The sequence below is a fragment of the Cnephaeus nilssonii genome (assembly GCF_951640355.1).
Source record: "Cnephaeus nilssonii genome assembly, chromosome: 9".
NCBI classification, from domain to species: domain Eukaryota; kingdom Metazoa; phylum Chordata; class Mammalia; order Chiroptera; family Vespertilionidae; genus Cnephaeus; species Cnephaeus nilssonii.
In genome coordinates, this window is record NC_137080.1 from 22,571,723 (window position 1) to 22,592,085 (window position 20,363).

Sequence of the window (20,363 nt, forward strand, 5' to 3'; positions counted from 1 at the left end):
AGATTTTGTACATCAAATACTTTTGCTCTTATTTAAGCACTAGAGGCCCAGTGCACGAAATTCATGCACGGGAGGTGGGGGGTCTCCTCAGCCCAGCCTGCACCCTCTCCAATCTGGGACATCCCTCTCACAATCCTGGCTCCTAATCGCTCGCCTGCCTGGTCGCCCATAACTGCCCCCCATGCCGGCCTGATTGCCCTTCACTGCCTCTGCGTGCCGGCCTGATCTCCTCTAACTGCCCCCCATGCCAGCCTGTTTGTTCCTAACTTCCCCCGCCCCCCGCTGGCTTGATCGCCCCCAACTGTCCCCCCCCTTGCCGACCTGGTCGCCCCCAACTGCCCCCCCTGCCGGCCTGGTCACCCCTCACAGCCCGCTCGCCAGCCTGGTTGCCCCACGCAGCCTGCTTGTTCAGTCATTTGGTCGTCCCTCACTAAACCCCCTGCTGGCCTGGTCACCCCACGCAGCCCGCTTGTTCAGTCGTTTGGTCGTCCCTCACTAACCCTCCTGATGGCCTGGTTGCAGGCAGCCATCTTGTGAGGGCGTGAGGGTTAATTTGCATATCATCTTTTTATTATATAGGATTTGTTAAATGTTTTATATTATACTAGAGGCCCGGTGCACAAAATTTGTGCACTGGTAGGGTCCCTAGGCCTGGCTGGTGATCAGGGCCGATTGGGGCCTTCTGGCTGCCAGCCAGGGCCTTTCTTCTTTCTGCGCCACCCCCTGGTGGTCAGTGCATGTCATAGTGAGTGATCAAACTTCCAGTCGAACTCCCATGAGGACACTTGGCATATTAGCCTTTTATATATATATAGATGTTGGTATAATATATCATCCTTTCCTTGGGAAATACAAGGGTTTTTGTGAAGAAGCATATTATTATTGACTTTTTTTCATGTGGTTAGAAAATAAAAATGCCAACCCCAAGGACTGGTTCCTGAAGTATAAGCTCTTGGGTCATGCCTGAAAACATGTCCTCATGACAGAATGTTACCCTGCCAAACAAGTGAAAGGTTTTGCAATTTTGTTCACTGTCTGCTGTCCCCCCTTAGTACAGTGGTCGGCAAACTGCGGTTCACGAGCCACATGCAGCTTGCGAGCCGCGGTTTGCTGCTCTGTTGACTAATGAGTTTGCCGACCACTGCCTTAGTGCATCTAACTTTCTTCCTTTACTGCCCCTTTGAACACAAATGCATGTTGAAGGTAAGTGGGAGTTCATAATTGGGATATTGATTTAACTAAACTAACATAATAGCTCCAGAATTAAAATAAAAATTTAGTATATAATTTCTAAATTTTGTCTAAGTGTGTCTTCATCAAACTGTTAGAATTGGGAACTTTAGAATTAGATGGGATATTAGAAACCATTTAGTCTCATCTCCCACCTAATAGAAGACTTATTACCCTTCCTGTTGGTTAATTATTTAGCCCTACCTCCCTCCCCGCTTTCTTTACCTTTCTTTCCTCCCCTCCCCTCCCCTCGCCTCCCCTCCCCTCCCCCCCTCCCCTCCCTTCCCCTCTCCTCTCTCTTTTTACACTTACCTTCTTAAAAGACCAGATTGTAACTATTTTAGACTTGTAGGTCATTTGGTCTTTGTCAGAACTGCTCAAAGGTGCCATAGTCATTATGTAACAACATGAGCATGGTTGTTTCAATAAAACCTTTTTTATAGAACAAGCGCTAGCCCTTTGGCTATCGTTTGCTGACTCCTGCCTGACCTATTAAGACCTCAGTTTTCTCTGTCTGGTAATGTGATTGTTCTCAAGTTTTGTACCAATTCATTAAATACTACTATTTGGTTACAGTATTTAACTATGTGAATCTATCAAACAGTAATAGCTGCCATTTAATAAACGAGGTGTGTGTATGTACTATGTGTTTGACATAGGTAATTAAATTGAAGTCTTAGAAGCACGCTGGGAGGGTACAGTGATATTATTACCAATTTCCAGAAAAGTAAGGTATATGCTGTACTGTTAAACAGGTGCAAAAGAACACCTTCTTTCTCAAAGGCAAAATGTTTTATTTTTTCCATCTTGGTCACAGGCATGTGTTGGGAGACTGTCAAGTATAGTAATTGGTTGGAGTCACCATACAAACTGTTTTCTAGTCTGCTATTTTGGGAGCTTTACAAAGAAGAGTCTGTTTAAATGCCATGTCTTACTTTTAGAAAAGAATGATCCCTAGGGGAACAAGTGCGTTCATGTTGTGTTTGCAAATTAGTCTATATCCAGCCTTCCCCTCAGCCATTTCTTAAATCACGGATGCTAATTTTGTGGTTAAACCTTTTAGGCCCCTCCCTCAGTATCTTCATATGCAACTTGAATACACGTAAAGTAGCTAGAATCTACTTTTTGTATACTAGTTTCTTTAGGGTTATTTGTTTTGCTTTTAGTTATATCTTAGAGTAATTTCTGTTTTGTTTTTATCATGGTGTTTATTATGGCCTTTCAGAAGCATCTTTTCTGGTGTGGAATTTAAAAGTCTTAAGTGCAATTTGTCTTAAAAGCCAGGAGGTGGCAGTGTTTTCCAGGTGTTGCTTAAGGTTTCAGGTGCTGAAGGAAAGTTTTTAAATACCACTAGAAAGTCAGAGGACCTAAAGAACAATGTATTATTTATTGTCTGTAAAATCATGGATCGAATAAGAAGTTGCTTCAACTCTACAGTGCATTTTAATGAAAGCTAGAAATATAACATTTTCTGAAGTTAGGACAGCTACAGTTTTGAACTTTGCTTCTTATTAGAAGGATATATTTGAACTCATACTAGGTATTTACTTCAGAAACAAGAAAAAACACCTGATTAAACCATGTCTTCATATTAGACCGTGGGCAGTGGAAAAATAACTGGTAACTATATTTAAATAAAAATGGAATTAACTTTATTTTTCTTATAGTAAATCTAATATATATTTGTTGTTTTTAAAAAGATAAATCTAGACTACAAAGCAAGAGAAGAAAAAAGTTTTAAAATCATTCAGATGCCAACTCTCTGAGTACAATAATTGTTAACATTTTGACTGTTTAAACATCTAAGTACATACTTATGATGAACTATGTGTGTGACCTCATCTTTAGAATTTAAGTTGCTGCAGTATAAAAATAATCATCTGTTTTTAAGTTTAAGGCTTCTTTGCATTCACAAAGGTTTGCTTTACCCCTTCTATCTTGACTTATTTTTACCCTACATATTGTCCTTGAATTTTCTTCTTAGTTTACTAACTTAATACTCAGAGAAGTAGATCTAAGTGAATTTGTTTTAGCCTGTTTGATGTAAAAAAAAATCTGTGTGAAGCAGTAAATTTGACATAGTTTCTTTATATGTAATTTCTCCTTAAATAGTGTTTTTTGTAGCTTATTCTCATGGGATGTGTGTCAATTAGGATTAGGTTTGGCTGCATACATCGGAAATCCAGTATGAGGGTCTTAATAGAAATAGATTTTCTCTCATATTCATGACATCTGGAATTAGGAAGTACAGGGAAAATAAGGAGTTTTATTACCCAGAGTCTCATGATCCCAAATGGCTCCTTGAGCTCCCCCTCTCACATCCAGACTCCAGGCCGCAAGTATGAAGACGGGCAGAAAGGCAAACTGATTTTTTGCTGGCTTAGATCGGTCCCTTTAAGCACACTTTCCAAAAGAGACAAAACTATTTCATTTTACATTTTATTGACAGAGTCCCAGAGTCATGTGACTTTTTGGCTGTACCTGTTGCCTGGGAGCCTGAAATGTGTAGTATTTTATTTCTGCCACAATGTATGTGGCTAGACAGCTGGGTTCTGTTCCTTGTGAAGGAAGGATGGAGTGGATGTTGGGGTGAACAACTTGGAGCCTCTACCTCGCAGTTATAATGTAATCATGGGAAGTGATGCTAAGAAACTTCTGTTCTGCCAGTTGATTTGAACTCATTTTATCCATAATCACTTTTGGTTTTATGTTATTATTTCCAAGATATATGTGCTAAGTACTTTTCATACATTTTATATAATCCCCCAGTACTATCTCATGGGCACCATCCTTATTACATGTCACATCTGAGAAAACCAAGGCACAGAGTGACTGCATAACTTGCCCACGTTGTCATAACTAGTAATTGATTATTCAGACATTGAGCCTGCTGCTTAAGATCAGTATTGATAACTGCCTCTGTCCTCTGCTTATTAATCTATATAGCTATTAATAAGGGTAACTGCCACCCCTACCCCACACCTTATACATAAAAATCATTTGAGTTTGCTTAAACACACACAAAGAACAGAAAAATGAGAAAGTAAGCAGATTGTAGGGAACATAAGAGTGAGAAAATACAATGAAGTTGAGGAACAATTGACACACAGAATTGGATGCAGTCTGGTCCTGTGGAGGTGCCGAAGTCTTGGTCTGGCTTGTTGCTGGGTTCTAGTATAGTGGAAGGCAGGAAAACAAAATTGAATTTTCTTTATTTGGACACTTGGCATCTTCATTGATTTAGTCACATAATAATTTATATCTGTTGCCATTTCCTGATTTTCTCTTTGTAAATTAGGTAAGGTGAGTCATCATTACTTATTTATTTAAGATGTGGAAACCCAGTCAAAGAAAATTTTTTTAGCTGGAATATAGGTCTTTTGCATAATACAAGCTAGGGCTCATAGTACAAGCTAGGGCTCATTTTGTTTGTTTATGGTAATGCTCCTGTCAGTAGTTTTAAAATGATATGTATTTTGGAAGATTGTGATCTCAATAAAAATAGTATTGTGCTAACTACTTGTTAGAGCGCCTTCCTACATACCACACACACACACACACACACACACACACACACACACACGTCTGTGAGCTCCTTGAGGACAAAAGGCTTGGTCTCATTCACCTTTTTTCTCCAGTATCCTCAATGTCTAGGTGTTCAGTGGGGGAATAATGAATGAATGACTGGTAAATGAGAACCATTTGTTTATGTGTTATAAATAATATTTCTGCTTCTTTAAACTTAATTAAGTCATTTACTTGAAATAAGTGAAAAATAGGTCAGACTTTTTATAGCCCTAGCAAATGTGAGATGGGTTATAGTGCCATTAATGATTAGATGTTGGAACCACAAAGTGCAGCCCTTCAGCTTGGCGTGTTTGGAGAATTGCCATAACCGTGATACACCTGGAACACAGTGGTTGTATAGGCCAGTAGCAGGAGATAAGTTTGGCAGCCTCCTGGCGTGTAAAAGTTACTTATTAAATTTAAGGAATGAAAGTTAGATTTTAAAGATATCTTTTAAAATTGGCACTTTTAGTGGGGAATATAAGGGACATGACTTGATTTGAGTAACATTTAAAAATAAATAGTATAGATTTTTTTGCATTTTAATTTTCAAGTTTATTTGTGAAAAATTCAGAAGACATTAAAGTTTAATTACTTTATTTTATTTTGTTTCCCAGGATGTGATCTTCGTGGTGGGAAGCTAAGTTTTTAAACTACCCCAATGGATGCAGACAGTGATGTTGCATTGGACATTTTAATTACAAATGTAGTCTGTGTTTTTAGAACAAGATGCCATTTGAACTTAAGGAAGATTGCTTTGGAAGGAGCAAATGTAATTTATAAGCGTGATGTTGGAGTAAGTATCTGAATTTTGGTATGTATGCTAATTGTATAGTACTAGGAATGATGTACTAAAATGTGTTTATTCTCTAGAGCAGCCGTCGCCAGCTGGTGGTCCGTGTGGACCACTGGTGGTCCATGAGGTCCGAAAGATTGGCGACCACTGCTATAGATAGTTTATGAGCACCTTACCATGTGCTAGTTGTGCTGGATACAATAGTGAGCCCTGTAGAAGTGGCTCCTTTTCTCATGAAGTAGCAGCTTTTGGAGATACTTATCTCCAAGTCTTACCAAAGAACTCATTGGCTACTAGACATTTTATACTGTTCTCTCAATTTCTTTTGACTGAAAAAGGCGACTTTTATACTTTACGTGTATATTTATTTAAATACTAGAGGCCCAGTGCACGATTTGTGCACAGTGAGGTTCTTCGGCCTGGCCTCCGCCTTCTCACAATCTAGGACTCCTCAAGGGAAGTCGGAGAGCCGGTTTCAGCCTGATCCCCGCAGGCCAGGCCGAGGGACCCCACCGGTACACATAAGATCTTTGGTTAATCTCTTCCTGCCTTCTCCCTCCCCGCTTCCCTCTGAAATTCATTAGTCTGTCCCATGTTTCCATGCCTGTGGTTTCTGCTCCTGCATTGAGTGTCTGCCCCCCTGGTGATCAGTGCGTGTCATAGCTACCGGCCAGTTGGCCAGTTGCTTAGGCTTTTATATATATAGATAATTATATTTGAATGGTGTCCTAGAATAGAGAAAGTCAGATTGTAAATTTTGTAGCATGTTGTCATAGCCCTCTTTAATTAGCCAAGATAGTTGGTATTCTTTCAGTAGCAAATTGCTGAAAATATGGTTCATATCCTACCCTGTACATTCTAAATTGTAGTTTTTGTAAAACCAATAATATTGAAAATAAAAGCTGTTAACTTGTTTTTTTAACCTTAGTGTTTTGAGATTAACATACATGACAGTGGGTGTTCATTTGGCTTTTATAAACCAAAGAATGATGAGATTATATATCATATATTTTTTATGAAAATTAAGAATGTATCTGAAGGCTTTATTTAAGCTCTAAAAATTAGATGCCAGTATACTTAGGAAAAATATTATTAGTCCTTAGTGCTAGAAACTAAGTGAAGATGAATTAAAATTTTCAATGACCCGCAATTAAGGATTTTCAAGTTCAATAATGCCATCTTTATTTTAAAAAAAAGGAATAAATATGTTTGCTAAAAAGTTTGCTAATGCTACTTTGAAACTTTTAATATACCATATGGCAGGGAAGTAATTTTTCCTAGGAACGTTAACTGAAAAGGCTGAGTTGATGGACAAGCTGGTGGTGAAAGACAAACGTAGAATAAACTCAGTCTAATGTTTCCCAGCCACTTCTGTTGGAAATTTTATACTTATTTTAGCTCAGATTTTACTTTGTGTCTTCGTTAATTTTTGTCTTCCCAGATTTAATAACTTTCTAGTTTGATAATATGGCATATAGCAGAGAAAAGGAAGACCTCAGACTGTAAACAAGAGTTTTAAGGAGAAATATCTATTCATTTATGTGCTACATTATTCAGTAAACATTTATCTCTTACACAGAATGGGCATATGATAAATATTTCCATAAATGAAAAGTTGCAATGAAAACTTAAATTCACATATTATCTTGGATCTTAGTTCTTTACCTATTTATACTCACTCTGTAAATAATTTTATTCATACCCATAGCTTTAAATGCTTTCATATCTAAAATTATATCTCTAGCTCCAACTTTTCTCCTGCATTCAAAATTTGCATATAGAACTAGAATATGTAATAGGCATTTTAACTGTAAGTCAATGTCAAGTAGTGATGGATACCATGAAGCTGAAGAAAGCAGAGCAATAAAGGAATGGGTGTTTTGGTGGAAGAGTCAGGGAAGGCCTCTCTGTGGAGGTGACATCTGGTGAGAAACTTGAATGAAATAAAAATATGAAGGAAAAATATTCCAGTTGAAAATAACAGCTTCTGCACAGCTCATGAGATGTGAACAAATTTCCAATATTTGAGGATCCATGCAAATTATAAATTGTTGTTATGTGACTGGAGTGGAATGAGAGAAGAAATGTTTACAATACTTGGTAGTTCATTGGTTTTAAGTATAAGTGAGAGATTTATACAGTCCATGTATTTTTTAATTAATTGTCATTTTGGATTAATACATTCTTTTGTTCAGTATGGTACTTGATTTCAGAATGGGTGGATGATGTAGGGAACAGTTATTTTGATCATGGGTAAGCTTGGAATAGTATTTAAACATTAAAATAGCCACAGAACAGAAGCATACAGGGTGGGGCAAAGAATGTTTATAGTTGTTTGGATGAAAAATTATACAATAATTAATAATTATTAAGAATAACTTTCGCATACTCACAACTGTAAGCCTACTTTTGTTCACTCTGTATATGAAAATTAATCCTTATTATGTACTTTTTTTTTCAGAAAGTATTAATGAAACTTAGAAAACCTAGAATTACAGCTACAATTTGGTCCTCAGGAAAAATTATTTGCACTGGAGCAACAAGGTAAATTTTACTTGGGTTTTTAATTTTTTGACTTACCCCTCATGGAAGGAACATTTGTAGACTTAGGAACAAAATCATATGTACCGTTTGTCATGTTCCTCAGTATAAAATTGATTTCCTATATAACAATCTTATTTTTTTCCCCTAAAACCATAGTGAAGAAGAAGCTAAATTTGGTGCCAGACGTCTAGCCCGCAGTCTGCAGAAACTAGGTTTTCAGGTAACCTTTTCAAAATGTATCAAACTGCAAATATTCAAGGATTTACTATTATAAAGTTAAAACATTGAATTTAGTAGACTAAAGAAATCACGACAGAAACTACTCTCATGATTGACCTTTTTCTAAGGTTTTTATACTGTTCTTCAATATAAAAAGTTAGTAGCAAAATTTGTCCACGTGCATGTTTTTAAAGGATTCTGACTTTTTTTCAGATACTTCTTATAGAGAGACACCGGCTTGTTTTCTTACAAGTTAACTACCTTATTTATTTATTTATTTATTTTCAGCCCATAAGAAGCTTATTGTGTCTTCAAGACACTATATAATGTAGACTCCTCTCCCTGAGGAGGGTCTTTCAGAGACAGGGAACCATCCTCCATACGAGTTGCTCATTTGTCATTTTCATAGGTGGCTGGATTCTTCCTCCTGGATTTCTCAAACTCCTCAGTCCCCCATGTGTAGACAAGATAAAATGCTACAAATGCTCGCCCTCCACAGTCGCAGGATCCACTGGTCTCCGCCCGCCACTTCTTAACTACCTTTTTAACTCTTTTAAGTTTTTTTCACCTTTAACATGCCCCACCTCTCTCTCCCCCCCAAAAAACAACTACCAAAAAACCCACATATTTCTGATCATCCCAAGAGTAGTGTGTATATATATATATCAGGATGTGCTGAGAGCTGCAGGACCCTGTTGACATGTACACACTGGTTGGCAGATTCTCACACTTATACAGTGACCATCGCTGGCAGGGTAACCTCATCAAATATAATTGTGTAAAGGCATAAAATTAATACATATTATGCACTTGCTAAGTCACTCGCAGATAATGAGTAAATGAAAGATAAAGACGAGTCCCTAAAGAGATGAGCCTCGGCTCTTTTGAATTTGGATGGGAAGTGATGGGAAGTTGAGTTTCCCTCTGATGACTTCAGTCTTCTCTGAGGTAGAAGGTGAGGAAAGCACTGACGAGCTGGTGCCTGTGGGAGTTCTGGTGCTTGAAGAGAGGTGGTATAGAGACAAAAAATGCTGGGGCCACTTTGCACAATTTTATGGCTTTCTGCAGCTATCTTGTGCAGGTACTGAATTGGAGGATGGTTATTTATCCAGAATTGTGGTTTTACTAGGAACATTTGAAAAGATAAGATAAAACCAGTCAGGGAGTTGCTGAAGTTATTAACTTTAGAGGACATTATTTTTAGCCTTAGAGTTTCTTATCTTAGCATAAAATTAGAAATGTTGAGACATCCCAGTAAATTAAAAGCACAATTTTATCCCTTTATCCCTCACTCTGCCCCCCTAAAGAAAACAAACATTTAAGCATACAGAAAGATCATTTTACCTTACTGCATATAAGAAAAAGTCTGATCTTTGGAGTTTAGTGTACTAGTATACTCAACTATTCGTTGAGTTTTAACGTAACAACTTTTCCATTTAAACTCTTGAGAAGAGGACTGTGCCTTCATTTTTTTCTTCTATTTGCTGTCCTATCCCAGTAGACTGAATATCCCATTTCAAATATAAAAAATATTAAACTAAACATGAAAGTCAATCATGCAAATATCTCAGGCTTTATTTTCTTAATAAAGTTTTTGAGTTGGTTTTCTTTAATTACAGCATTTAATGAATCACTGATAACTTAAAATACTGGGTCCATGCTTAAGATATTTGTTTTATTTTATTTGCTTTTTAAAGGTTGAAACTTAATTGTTAAGGATTTCTCTGATGAGCAGATATTTTGTTTCAAAATAATTCACTGAGTTTTATTTCTCTCCTAAAGGTAATATTTACAGATTTTAAGGTTGTTAATGTTTTAGCAGTGTGTAACATGCCATTTGAAATCCGTTTGCCAGAATTCACAAAGAACAATAGACCTCATGCCAGGTAAGTCTTTGAGAAATCAAAGTAACTTACCAAATTTGAAATTTCTTGTCAGGCTATAAATACTTATATTGTGGCTTTCTTTGTGTAGTTATGAACCTGAACTTCATCCTGCTGTGTGCTATCGGATAAAATCTCTACGAGCTACATTACAGATTTTTTCAACAGGAAGTATCACAGTAACAGGTATTTTATGATATTGAAACCAAACTTGTCAATTCTGTATTGAATGAAATAAGAGGTGCCCATACCAAAATAGAAAGAATGTCTAATTTGTCCCCTTTAGTCACTTTTGCCCTTTAAGGGGAACCAGTCTCCTGACTTTAACATGATAGGTTAGTTTTACCTGCTTTCATGTACTGTTTTAAAATCATAACATAGTACTTTGCTTCTGTCTTCTTTCACTCATTATTATCCCAGTGTGATTCATCCTCCGTGTAGTGATAGATCATTCATTCTCATTGCTGTGCAGTGTCCAGTGTATACATATACTGTCCACAGCATTTGGATAGTTTCCAGTTTCGAGCTATTAAAAATACTCTAGTATGTTTTTTCATAATATTACTTTTAAACTTATAATATCTTCCATTTAAAATACGTAAGAGAATCCAATTTTATGAACTTTATAAAGGTTTTACATAAGCAAGGATTTAAATATAATTGGTACCTATTTGTTACATATCTTTTGAGTCAACTATTTGGAAGGGGTGGTTTCTAAACACTAGGCCTAGGTGTCAAAGGGTAGCATGAACTCTGCAGGATGATTTGTAAAGGTACTGTGGTTATAAATTGTACAGAGACATTACTTGGGAATCAGACCCAATTTTTGGCACATTTGTGTTAAGGGAGATTTCTTTAGTGTCCTTGAGTTTTTCTTTTTATTCCCTCAATCCTTAAAGGAGAATAAAAATGATTAACACCTTTAAACACTCAATAAATAAGTTTTAGTTTTGACTCATCCCATGGGTTTTCACACCTACTTCTGAAACTTTTCAAGCTTATTGCCAGGGCTGTGCCTGAATTAAAAGTGGAGTGGTAAGGAACATGTCTCTTTGTTCCCTTCTTTCCATTGTCATTTCTGTACTTCAGAACCCAGACTTCTGAGGGGCCCCAAAGTCTACAGATAAGTCTCTACTAAGTATAGAATAAATGATGCATATGTAAAATCTGTCTTTTATTGAGTTAATAGATACTTAAACAACACAGTAACAAACTGAAGACAACTGACCTGGTTAATTAGGATGCATTATCTATTTACATCTATAATATTTTATGAAATTCTATAAATTCCGTGAACACATACTCAGTGGTTCCCACGGGCAAAGCACTGTACTATGTGTAGGGGTAAACTGAGTCAGGAAGGAGTGGACCAATGTAAGATGTGTTCAGATCATCAGAGTCTACAGCAGGTCCATATGTATGTTTTTTAGGATACTTCAAAGGTGGTAAGTATAGTTAGTGAAGCCATTTTTATTCAAAATGTTATAAAATATTTTTTATTATCCACTTTCATGTTTCTTTTGAGCTATTTAAATGGATGATTACATTTTTAAAAAGTTATTCCCAGCGTCACCTCATTCCTTTGTGCTTTTTTTGTGTTCTATTGCCTGAGTAGGCTGTGGGCGTTTTGGACCAGGTGGCTTAGAACAGCCTCCGCGTCCCAGCACTTGGGAAGCAGCTTTGTTTTACTCTGCTGGGCTTCCGACTCCTGCGAGCTTCAGTTGTAGCCTAACAGAAAGCCAGACTGCAGGCTCCGAAAGGATAATGGTTTTCCGGGCCCATTTGCCCGTTCTCCCTTTAATAATCCTATTGAAGCACTTCCTATTCTCCTCAGTGATAGTTTGTGTGTAGGTTTTTTATATACGCTCTTTTCACACTGGTGCCCTAAAACAAGATGTGTAACATCATTTTTGTTTCAGATTTCCTTTCCTTGTCCAGGGAACATTTTTATTCTCTTCGTTTTTATTATGACTGTCTATATAATTATGTATGTTTTTTAAGATACTTCAAACAGAGATTATTTAAATTAGTAGATTATTTAAAACAGTGACCCCCAAACTACTTGGGTATTTTTAATTGTGAGAATTGAGCTTTTTCTAGTGCTCTCTGTGCCTCTTCTCATCCCTTCCTCCATTGTGTTTGTTTCAGGGCCCAATGTAAAGGCTGTCGCTACTGCCGTGGAACAGATTTACCCATTTGTGTTTGAAAGCAGGAAAGAGATTTTATAATTCATCACTTAATTGGTTAGAATCCCTAACTGAGCACCTTTTAAAACCTGCTGCACATTGGACTCAAAACAAAAGGAAACTGGACCAACAGTAATTGAGAAAATAGACTCTTTTATTCATTCACGGCTACAGTGTAAAAAGCTCCAGTCCCTTTGGATTTTATTTCAAACTTTGCTGTAATATAAAAAGGAAGTTTACAAGACATGACATTGCTGCTTTTACAGAAGGACATTCTATTTATTTTCGCAGTAATTCTCATGTCCCCATAAGCAGAGCTGTCACAGTGTGCACTACCTTAAGTTGTTTTGTTGTTTTTTTCCAGTTTGAGCTAATGTGTTTTATTTGTGAATAGTCTTTTACATTTTTGTATGCTGAATATGGGCACCAAAGAACCTGTAAAAGTTATCTTTTTCAATTGAATATGCACAAATAAAAGTTTGGAAAAGGTCTCTCTTCATATCCATTATATAACTTTTATTCCCCATTTTCTATGAATAAAAATTGTAATTCATAATTCTTTTTTTTTTTTAATCTTTGCAAGCTTAGACTTTTGCTAAAGTGTGTTGGCTTCTTTTTGAAGTATGTTTTGTAAATATATATATATATATATATATATATATAAAGTATCTTTTAATTCTCTGTTACCAAATATCAAATAGGGATTTTTTTTTTCAGATTAGAAATAAAAACATGTATATAAATTCTAGGGAACCAGAATAGAACTTTATAGATTAAGCGTAATGTTTTATGTTGCTAATTTAATATGATAGAAAATGTTAAATATCTTTTAAAAGTTACAGAATTATAGTTTTAAAAAGAGAAACCTCTTACTTACAAGATGGATATAAGAAAGAAGCTATGATGGGTTGTACCTCATATGTACCTTTATATCCTGGAAAGACTCAACTCTAGTTGTAGGAAAGTAATAATCTTAGGTTGGTACTCAAGGCTATACTGTCTTGTCACATGGTGATATATTGTACTGTTTTAATAAGAAGTTCCACTAGTTGCCTCTGTGCCACGGTATCATTATAATCTAGTTCAATTTGAACTTGAAAGCCGTTTTGCAAGATCTGTCTTTCCCTTGCTGTGTCTTATGTAAAGGAGTTAAAGAGTGGCTGAGTATATGGGATGGCTACTCTTAAAGTAATAAATAGCCTTTGTGAAACAGTGGCTGTCTGGCTCGGCCACGAGCCCGGGAATGGTAATGCAGGATCAGGCTGCCGTTGTGCTCTGCCCTGTGTGTTTAGGAGTTTAGTATAAACAGTGATTTTATCTAGAAATGAGACCTAGTCCAGAATCAAATCAGCTTCTCCATAGAGACAATATTCCAGCACAGTCTTCCTCTAAAACCTGAATTTCAAAAATGTTTGAAACCTTTGTGAAAAATTGCATCATCTTAACTTCTATATTCTGGTACATTTTCCTTACCGTATTATAAAATCTTGAAAACTTAGTTTAAGCACTGCACTGAACAATACATATTATTTCGTTTTTATCTTCTTCTCTATATCTTCCCCTGCCCTGCCTCTCACTCCCTCATAAGCAGGGGCAAAGGCTAACTTTTGTATTTTCTTTCTTGTGAAAAACTTAATTGTGATTTTCAGTCTTCTCTTGTCCTTTCTTTTACATTTGTGTTTATTTGCTTCATTTAAAGTTCCAGTAGGATAGATAACCTCATAAAATAGAGAATAAAATTCAATGAAAAAGTTACAGGTTCTGTGAAGACTTTTAAAATTCGAGATTTCCATTTATTTTGAATAGTAATTAATAAGTGACCTTGGTTTGCTGTGTTCCCAAAAAAGGAATATGGAAAGGGGGAAAAAACATGATTATATGGCCAGGGTACGTAACCAGATGTCATGCCATTTTCAGTATTCGAGTGACTTAAAAACTAGTAGATCAGTAAGCAGCTCATCAAAATGCTTTCTCGGCAAAGAGGAGGAAAGACAGTCTGGCCAGGTCTGGTTTCAGGCTGCAGGAGCAGCACCTGGCTGGCTGGCCTGGACGACCCGCGGAATTTAGCAAAGCTGGTGAGAAAGGAGCCAGTTGGTGTCTTTTGCTGGCTTTTCACAAGTGCTGTGAATGTTTTTATAAATAAAAACTGTGACTATATACATACAAATTAGAAGTATTTCCCCTTTTATTTTTGAAAATCAAAAGCTCTGATTGGCGGTGTATTGGGTGAAAATTAGATTGAAGATAGATTTGTTTAGTTATAGACTCAATAGAAAAGAAAAATATTACAAAGCATTTTAAGATACTGAAGTTGAAATCACTAATAATGAACATAATAAATAGGTTGATAAACAATTTTCTGCCCGTTAACAAAGAATGGCTAAACCAAGATAGCTAAAGTATATATAGCATTTGAATTTCAAAGAAAACGTAACAATTTTGTTAAATATCTTATATTCTTTGATGCTTGGCAAAGCACAAAAATTTATACTGATTACCTATCTTGATTTTTTTAAATCTCAATATAATTCCATTGAAGATTCATAATAAATTTCTTAAATTGATCCTCTACAGAACACACTTTCTCTTCAAAACAAATAAAGGGCGGAAAAAACCACACCAATGCATGCTCTAACTTGCATATGAAATGTTACACAAGACCCAGTGCAAGTAGTGTCTTCATAGGGAATTGTCCTGAAGTCTGAATGTCATTTATCTCAAATATTTCCTTATAACTTCCCCTGCCAGTTTTAATCGAGAGAGTACGTTTCAGAACCAGGATTGTTAGACATTCTCCTGAGTCTCTGATAATATAGTATAGTTTTACTATGTTTTTAATACTTTAAAAAAAATTTTTTAAATTGATTTTAGATAAGAAGGAAGAGGGAAGGAGAGAGAAACATCAATGATGAGAGAGAATCATTGATTGGCTGCCTCCTGCATGCCCAACATTGGGAATCGAACCGTGACCTCCTGGTTCATAGGTTGATGCTCAACCATTGAGCAATGCCAGCCGGGCTAGTTTTACTATTTCTTACAACAGTTAGTCTTCCACTTTGTTACAAGGAAATGTAGTATCATATACCCTTATATCAAACTTGGGATAGTTTGTTACGTGCCAGGAGGAAAATTCCAGGCTAAATAAAAAGGGTCCTTGTTTTTGACTCTTAGGATTCTCTTTTCTTCAGATTAATCATATTTTTGTATTCATTTTCAAGTTAGGTTGCTCATTAAGTTTTTTTAGTGTCTTCCACAACTTACAATATTAGTAATGTAATGGATTACTACTTAGTGGTTTGAGATTCTTTACTGTAGTAGATTTTCTATCATATCTAAATTCTATTGGTAAAATGCTTCACCAAGTTTTAAAAGTCAACTGGAGAAATGCACAAGAGAGCAACTCATTGTGTGGGTGAAAACCCAAGTTTCTGGGACAGTTGGTGATCTCTGTTTCAGCATAGAGAAGAACATAGGGAATTGTCCTGATGTCTGAATGTCATTTATTATGACTAATCATCTGAAAGTCAGCATTTGTTATAGCCTGTGTGCCATAACCTGAGGTAGTGATAATCCTGAGGAGTACAAATAATTACAGGAAACCGGATCGCTATTAAGTTATCGTGAATGCCTTACAAAGAGAATTTTATAAACTTGGCTTGAAAAGTCCAATGTAATTGCTTAGAGATTGGGATAAATAATCTAATGGCCTGACTCCTAATGTTTTACTAATAGCTACTTCTAAATAAATATGGTCCCAGGATTTCATATTGTCCTTTCTATTCATCTTTTTTAAATGGATGAGAACATGCTTATTTTTCTCAGCTATTGAAGAATTGTTTTTCGCATTGTTTTATAATGCTAATATGAAATTCACAAAAGTGTAAGGTACTTGGCATTTACATTGTAGTTCACAATTCATAAAATAAGATGCATAATGTTTGTAACCTGTTAAACTGTAATTAGGATTTATCACTAAAATCCTAGCCAGCACCCTCTCCTAATGTAGAACATATGTGCAATTGTCCACACTGTGTTCTGATTCTTTTTTACACAAGACCCAGTGCAAGTAGTGTCTTAGTAGGCAAAAAACCACAAGCTTGTGTTTAGACCACGTATGTGTCTGAATGATAAAACCGCAACTGGCCTCTATGCATACACACCTGAAGGCAAAGGTGATCGCATCCCTAGTTCAGTCTGTCAAAGCTACTCTGTGAAAAGGTGCAAAGTGTACAACCAACCAGCATTTTTTTTACCTGGTATCCTGCTCAGAGTAACAGAGTCTTGAGGCCTTCTACCTCATTGACCTGTTGTGGGTGGAGATTAAAGGTTGTTTTTATAAATTAACTTCATGACACTAAAGACAAAGCATGGCATTGGTCAACACGTATTGGTATGAAGACTCTGTACTAAGTGTTCTTATACTGTATCAACGTTTATAAGGTTTTGAGGCCAGTAGGTCTCTGGACCAAACCACCTTGGTTGTCCCCCACCACACAGCTTTTACACTCCAAGAGCTGCTCTTGATGTTTTCTTTTTTGGACTTGTTTTGGCGCCAATTCCTCTTGGTGATGACTCATAAAACAAATGTTGTTTTTCACATAGTTCCTGAAAGAGAAAGAGGCACTAATGAAAATGTCATTCTTAGTTTATAGTACTTGAAAAAAAAGCGCAAGCTATTCTTTTTTAAATCTCCCTGGGCTTTAATGTTTTAGCTATGCAAAAAAAAAAAAAAGTTTTTTTATTGCAGAGCCTTGATGTATCATAGAATTGAGTATACCACAGAACGTTGGTGTGGGGTCTTCTCAGGCACGAGGCATTCCTATATGATGTGCAGAGAAGGACTCCAAGGAGAGAGTTGCATAGGACTAATGGAGGTACATCCCAGATCCTCTCATTCTTTTCCATTTCTTAAACTCAGCCAATATGCCTTTAAATATATATCTACATAATCCTATTTTTCATTGTTCCCTCCTGCATTAAATTCTTTTCTACAGGATTATCCCGCTCAGCGTGAAAATATGCTCTAGTATGTTACATTTATTAAAAAAGAGAAGTCTACCTTTGAACCTCTCTCCCCTTTCAAATAGCTTTTTCTGGGATTTATCCAGTTTATCAAGTGACTGCAATGTGCCTGGTACTAGGGTAGGGGCTTTGGATAGAGAAGAAAAAGACTCCTGTTTTCAAGAAGCTACATTTTAGTAGAGGAGATAGCACCTAAGCATGTAATTTCAAGTACTGAAAATGCCAATGAGGAAAGGGGGAAAGGAATGACTTTTTTTTTTGGGGGGGGGGGGGTGGCATATGCTTCTGGCATCTCTAAAGAGGGAACATTGGATCAGAAACTGGAATCAAGTTAGGGAGGGAACCAAGAATTGCAAGTAAAGTATTGTACCTGCAGAAAGGCCAGTATGGCTGGAGCATTGATGAGTACATGAAAGACCTTTTTTTTTTTTAAAGATGGGGAAAACCATACCAGGTTTTTTATACTAATGAAGAGGTAAAATATGGATGATGCAGGGGTGAGCAGGGAGAACTGTTGGTGAATGTCCTGGAGAAGAGAAAGGGAGCGAAGTGTTTTGACCTTACATAGGAATGATGGAGCTGAGAGACCGAGCCGGGAGGGATGGTGGTGTATTGGATATAAATGTGAGGGTTGATGGGGAAGGTTATAGAAGTTCCTTTCTGAGTGTGTCTTTTTTCTTAATGAAGTCAGGAGCAAGGCCCTCAATGGGAGTAAGGAGGGCAGAGGAGGTGGGGAGGTTTCCCGAGCGGTGTTACTGAGCAGCCACCTAGGAGAGAGGCCAGTGATGGACTAGGGATGTGTGTGTAATGGCCAGGCAGCATCGAAGGCCACCTGAAGTCAGTGTTCATGGTTTTAAATGAGACCAGGCCTATGTTTGTGTGCTTTCTCAGCCAGGTTCATCTGTGCGACTGCAGAGGAGCATGTGGTAAGCCTTAAAATGTAAATTAGATCATGTCATTCCTCTGCTTAAAATATTTTAGTAGCTTCCCCTTACGCTTAGAATGAATCCAAACTCACTCAGATTATAAATCACTCAGATTATAAATCCCAAACTCACTCAGTATCTATCGAATTTCTAAACTGGATCTCAAAGGTTGCAGCCTCCTGGATTTCTTTCAATTCCTGGAACAGTTTAAGTGTTTCTGCTTTATCCTTTGCACTAACTGTTCTGTTGGCTCTTTATTATCACCTAAATTTTATTTTAAATGTTACCTCTCAGAATAATTTCTCAGCTCACTAAATCAAAAGTAGCCACCAATCACTATTTTTGCTCACTGATTAGTAACTGTAGCACCTAGAATGATGCCTGACACATAATGCTCAATAAATATTTATTGAATAAATGAATTTGGATGAGTAAAGGAAGAAATGGCCACATAAAATTAATTATTAAAAGTGAAAAAGAGCCTGGCTGGTGTGGCTCAGTGGTTGAGCATAGACCTATGAACCCGGAGGTCACAGTTTGATTCCAGGTCAGGGCACATGCCCGGGTTTTGGGCTTGATGCCCAGTAGGGGGCGTGCATGAGGCAACCAATCAATGATTCACTCTCATCATTGATGTTTCTATGTCTCCCTCTCCCTTTTGCTCTGAAATCAATTTTAAAAAATGTTTTTTTAAGTGAAAAATAGGCCTCAGAACTAAAATATTTACAAAGCAAGTACTTGAGTTTCTCTATATGTTTCCACTTAAGCTGGAGGAAAGTCACAGCTGAAATAGCACATGTGGCAAATGTCCCGTTTTGAGTTTCTAACTTGCAAGGCAGAAGTTCAAACTAAAATCCTTTCAGATTACATTTTTGCTGAAATCTTTCCCAACCTCTCAGCTGAGTCACTTTATTTTATAAGAAACTTAACAACTTTGGAAGAATATTTGTTTTCTCAGGCTGGTAGGAATAGAAGTAAAAGAACCCAACTCCAAACACCAGAGAGGAAAATGTTAGGCAATGTGTAGTGTCAGATTTGGAGTTGATATTAGTTTCCTTTCTCACTCCTTAGCAAATCACCGGGATACGCACTTCAGGACTATCGCTTTCCCTGGTGACAAAAGTTAATTCATTGTTTCCTTAACTCCTAAATTCACAGACCCCCTTAACTCAGCAGTGTCCTTGCTCAGTCTTCAGGTTAACTTCCGCTTCCCAGTCCTCACAAGGTCCCTGGGCTTTCTGCCACCCCACATTTACTTCGCTGGTTCCATGACTTTTCAGTACCATTACGTCTTTTATTTTTATTTCTGTCTCTGACATTTCCCTCTAGGGAACCTTGCTACATGCATATTTCACACATACTTTGATCAATCTACACACTTCAAGCTGCTTACATTTTCATTTTCAAAGCCTTTGCCAACCTGCTGTGTCAAGCTAAGACAAGCCCCAGCCTCTAGTGTTGCATAAATAGGAATTCTCCAAGATTTCTGCAAGCAGCTTTGTTTCTTGCCTGCCGTCAGTACGGGGCTTCGCCACACGGATACCCCCCAGCAGACTCCTGCTGCTATAAATGAGTTTAACATGCAGGATTGTATTTTACCACCTCATCTTTCATACTTCTCTGCACCAGAGCCCTTATGTGGTTTTGTTCTTTAATACCAACCTCCCAGTGCTTGTGTGGTCTGCCTAGGGGTCGACAGTACCCTGGCTTTCGGTTCTATCCTACTTTGCAACTTATACCTTTCTTGGAGAGGGTCTGGCTTTAAGTTTGAGTTATTGCATGACTCAAAAGTAACAGAAATATGATTCTTTTAAAAACGTGTCCTGATTCAGTCTTACTAATTTAGACAGATTCCTTCCCCACCCCAGATGCTGACAATAGTTTTGTCCAGTTTTGGATCACATGTTCTTAGGAAATGTCTTATTCTGGAGATCCGCTAGAAGGAAAGATGGGCCTCTCTTAAGTTTTGCCTTCAAATTTCCATTCGGTC

General features: G+C 37.1%; 2 protein-coding genes across 3 annotated transcripts in view; one reads left to right on the forward strand and one right to left on the reverse strand.

Moving 5' to 3' along the window:
- The window catches only part of LOC307105635 (TATA box-binding protein-like 1), a 28,182-nt gene extending 15,233 nt beyond the window's left edge, over positions 1–12,949 (forward strand). Inside the window, exons 2-7 of one of the 2 annotated variants that reach the window (XM_079781496.1) lie at positions 5,521–5,593; positions 8,055–8,137; positions 8,294–8,357; positions 10,139–10,242; positions 10,331–10,425; positions 12,388–12,949. In XM_079781496.1, the coding sequence (XP_079637622.1) occupies positions 5,521–5,593; positions 8,055–8,137; positions 8,294–8,357; positions 10,139–10,242; positions 10,331–10,425; positions 12,388–12,467 (499 nt within the window). In that variant the 3' untranslated portion in view covers positions 12,468–12,949. Of the gene's footprint in view, positions 1–5,414; positions 5,594–8,054; positions 8,138–8,293; positions 8,358–10,138; positions 10,243–10,330; positions 10,426–12,387 lie in introns of both variants that reach the window. The other variant, XM_079781495.1, reaches the window with a different exon arrangement.
- A 183-nt stretch (positions 12,950–13,132) lies between these two features.
- The window catches only part of SLC2A12 (solute carrier family 2 member 12), a 50,210-nt gene continuing 42,979 nt past the window's right edge, over positions 13,133–20,363 (reverse strand). Inside the window, 2 exon segments of the mRNA XM_079781494.1 lie at positions 13,133–16,925; positions 16,931–17,030. Of these exon segments, the coding sequence (XP_079637620.1) occupies positions 16,842–16,925; positions 16,931–17,030 (184 nt within the window). The 3' untranslated portion in view covers positions 13,133–16,841.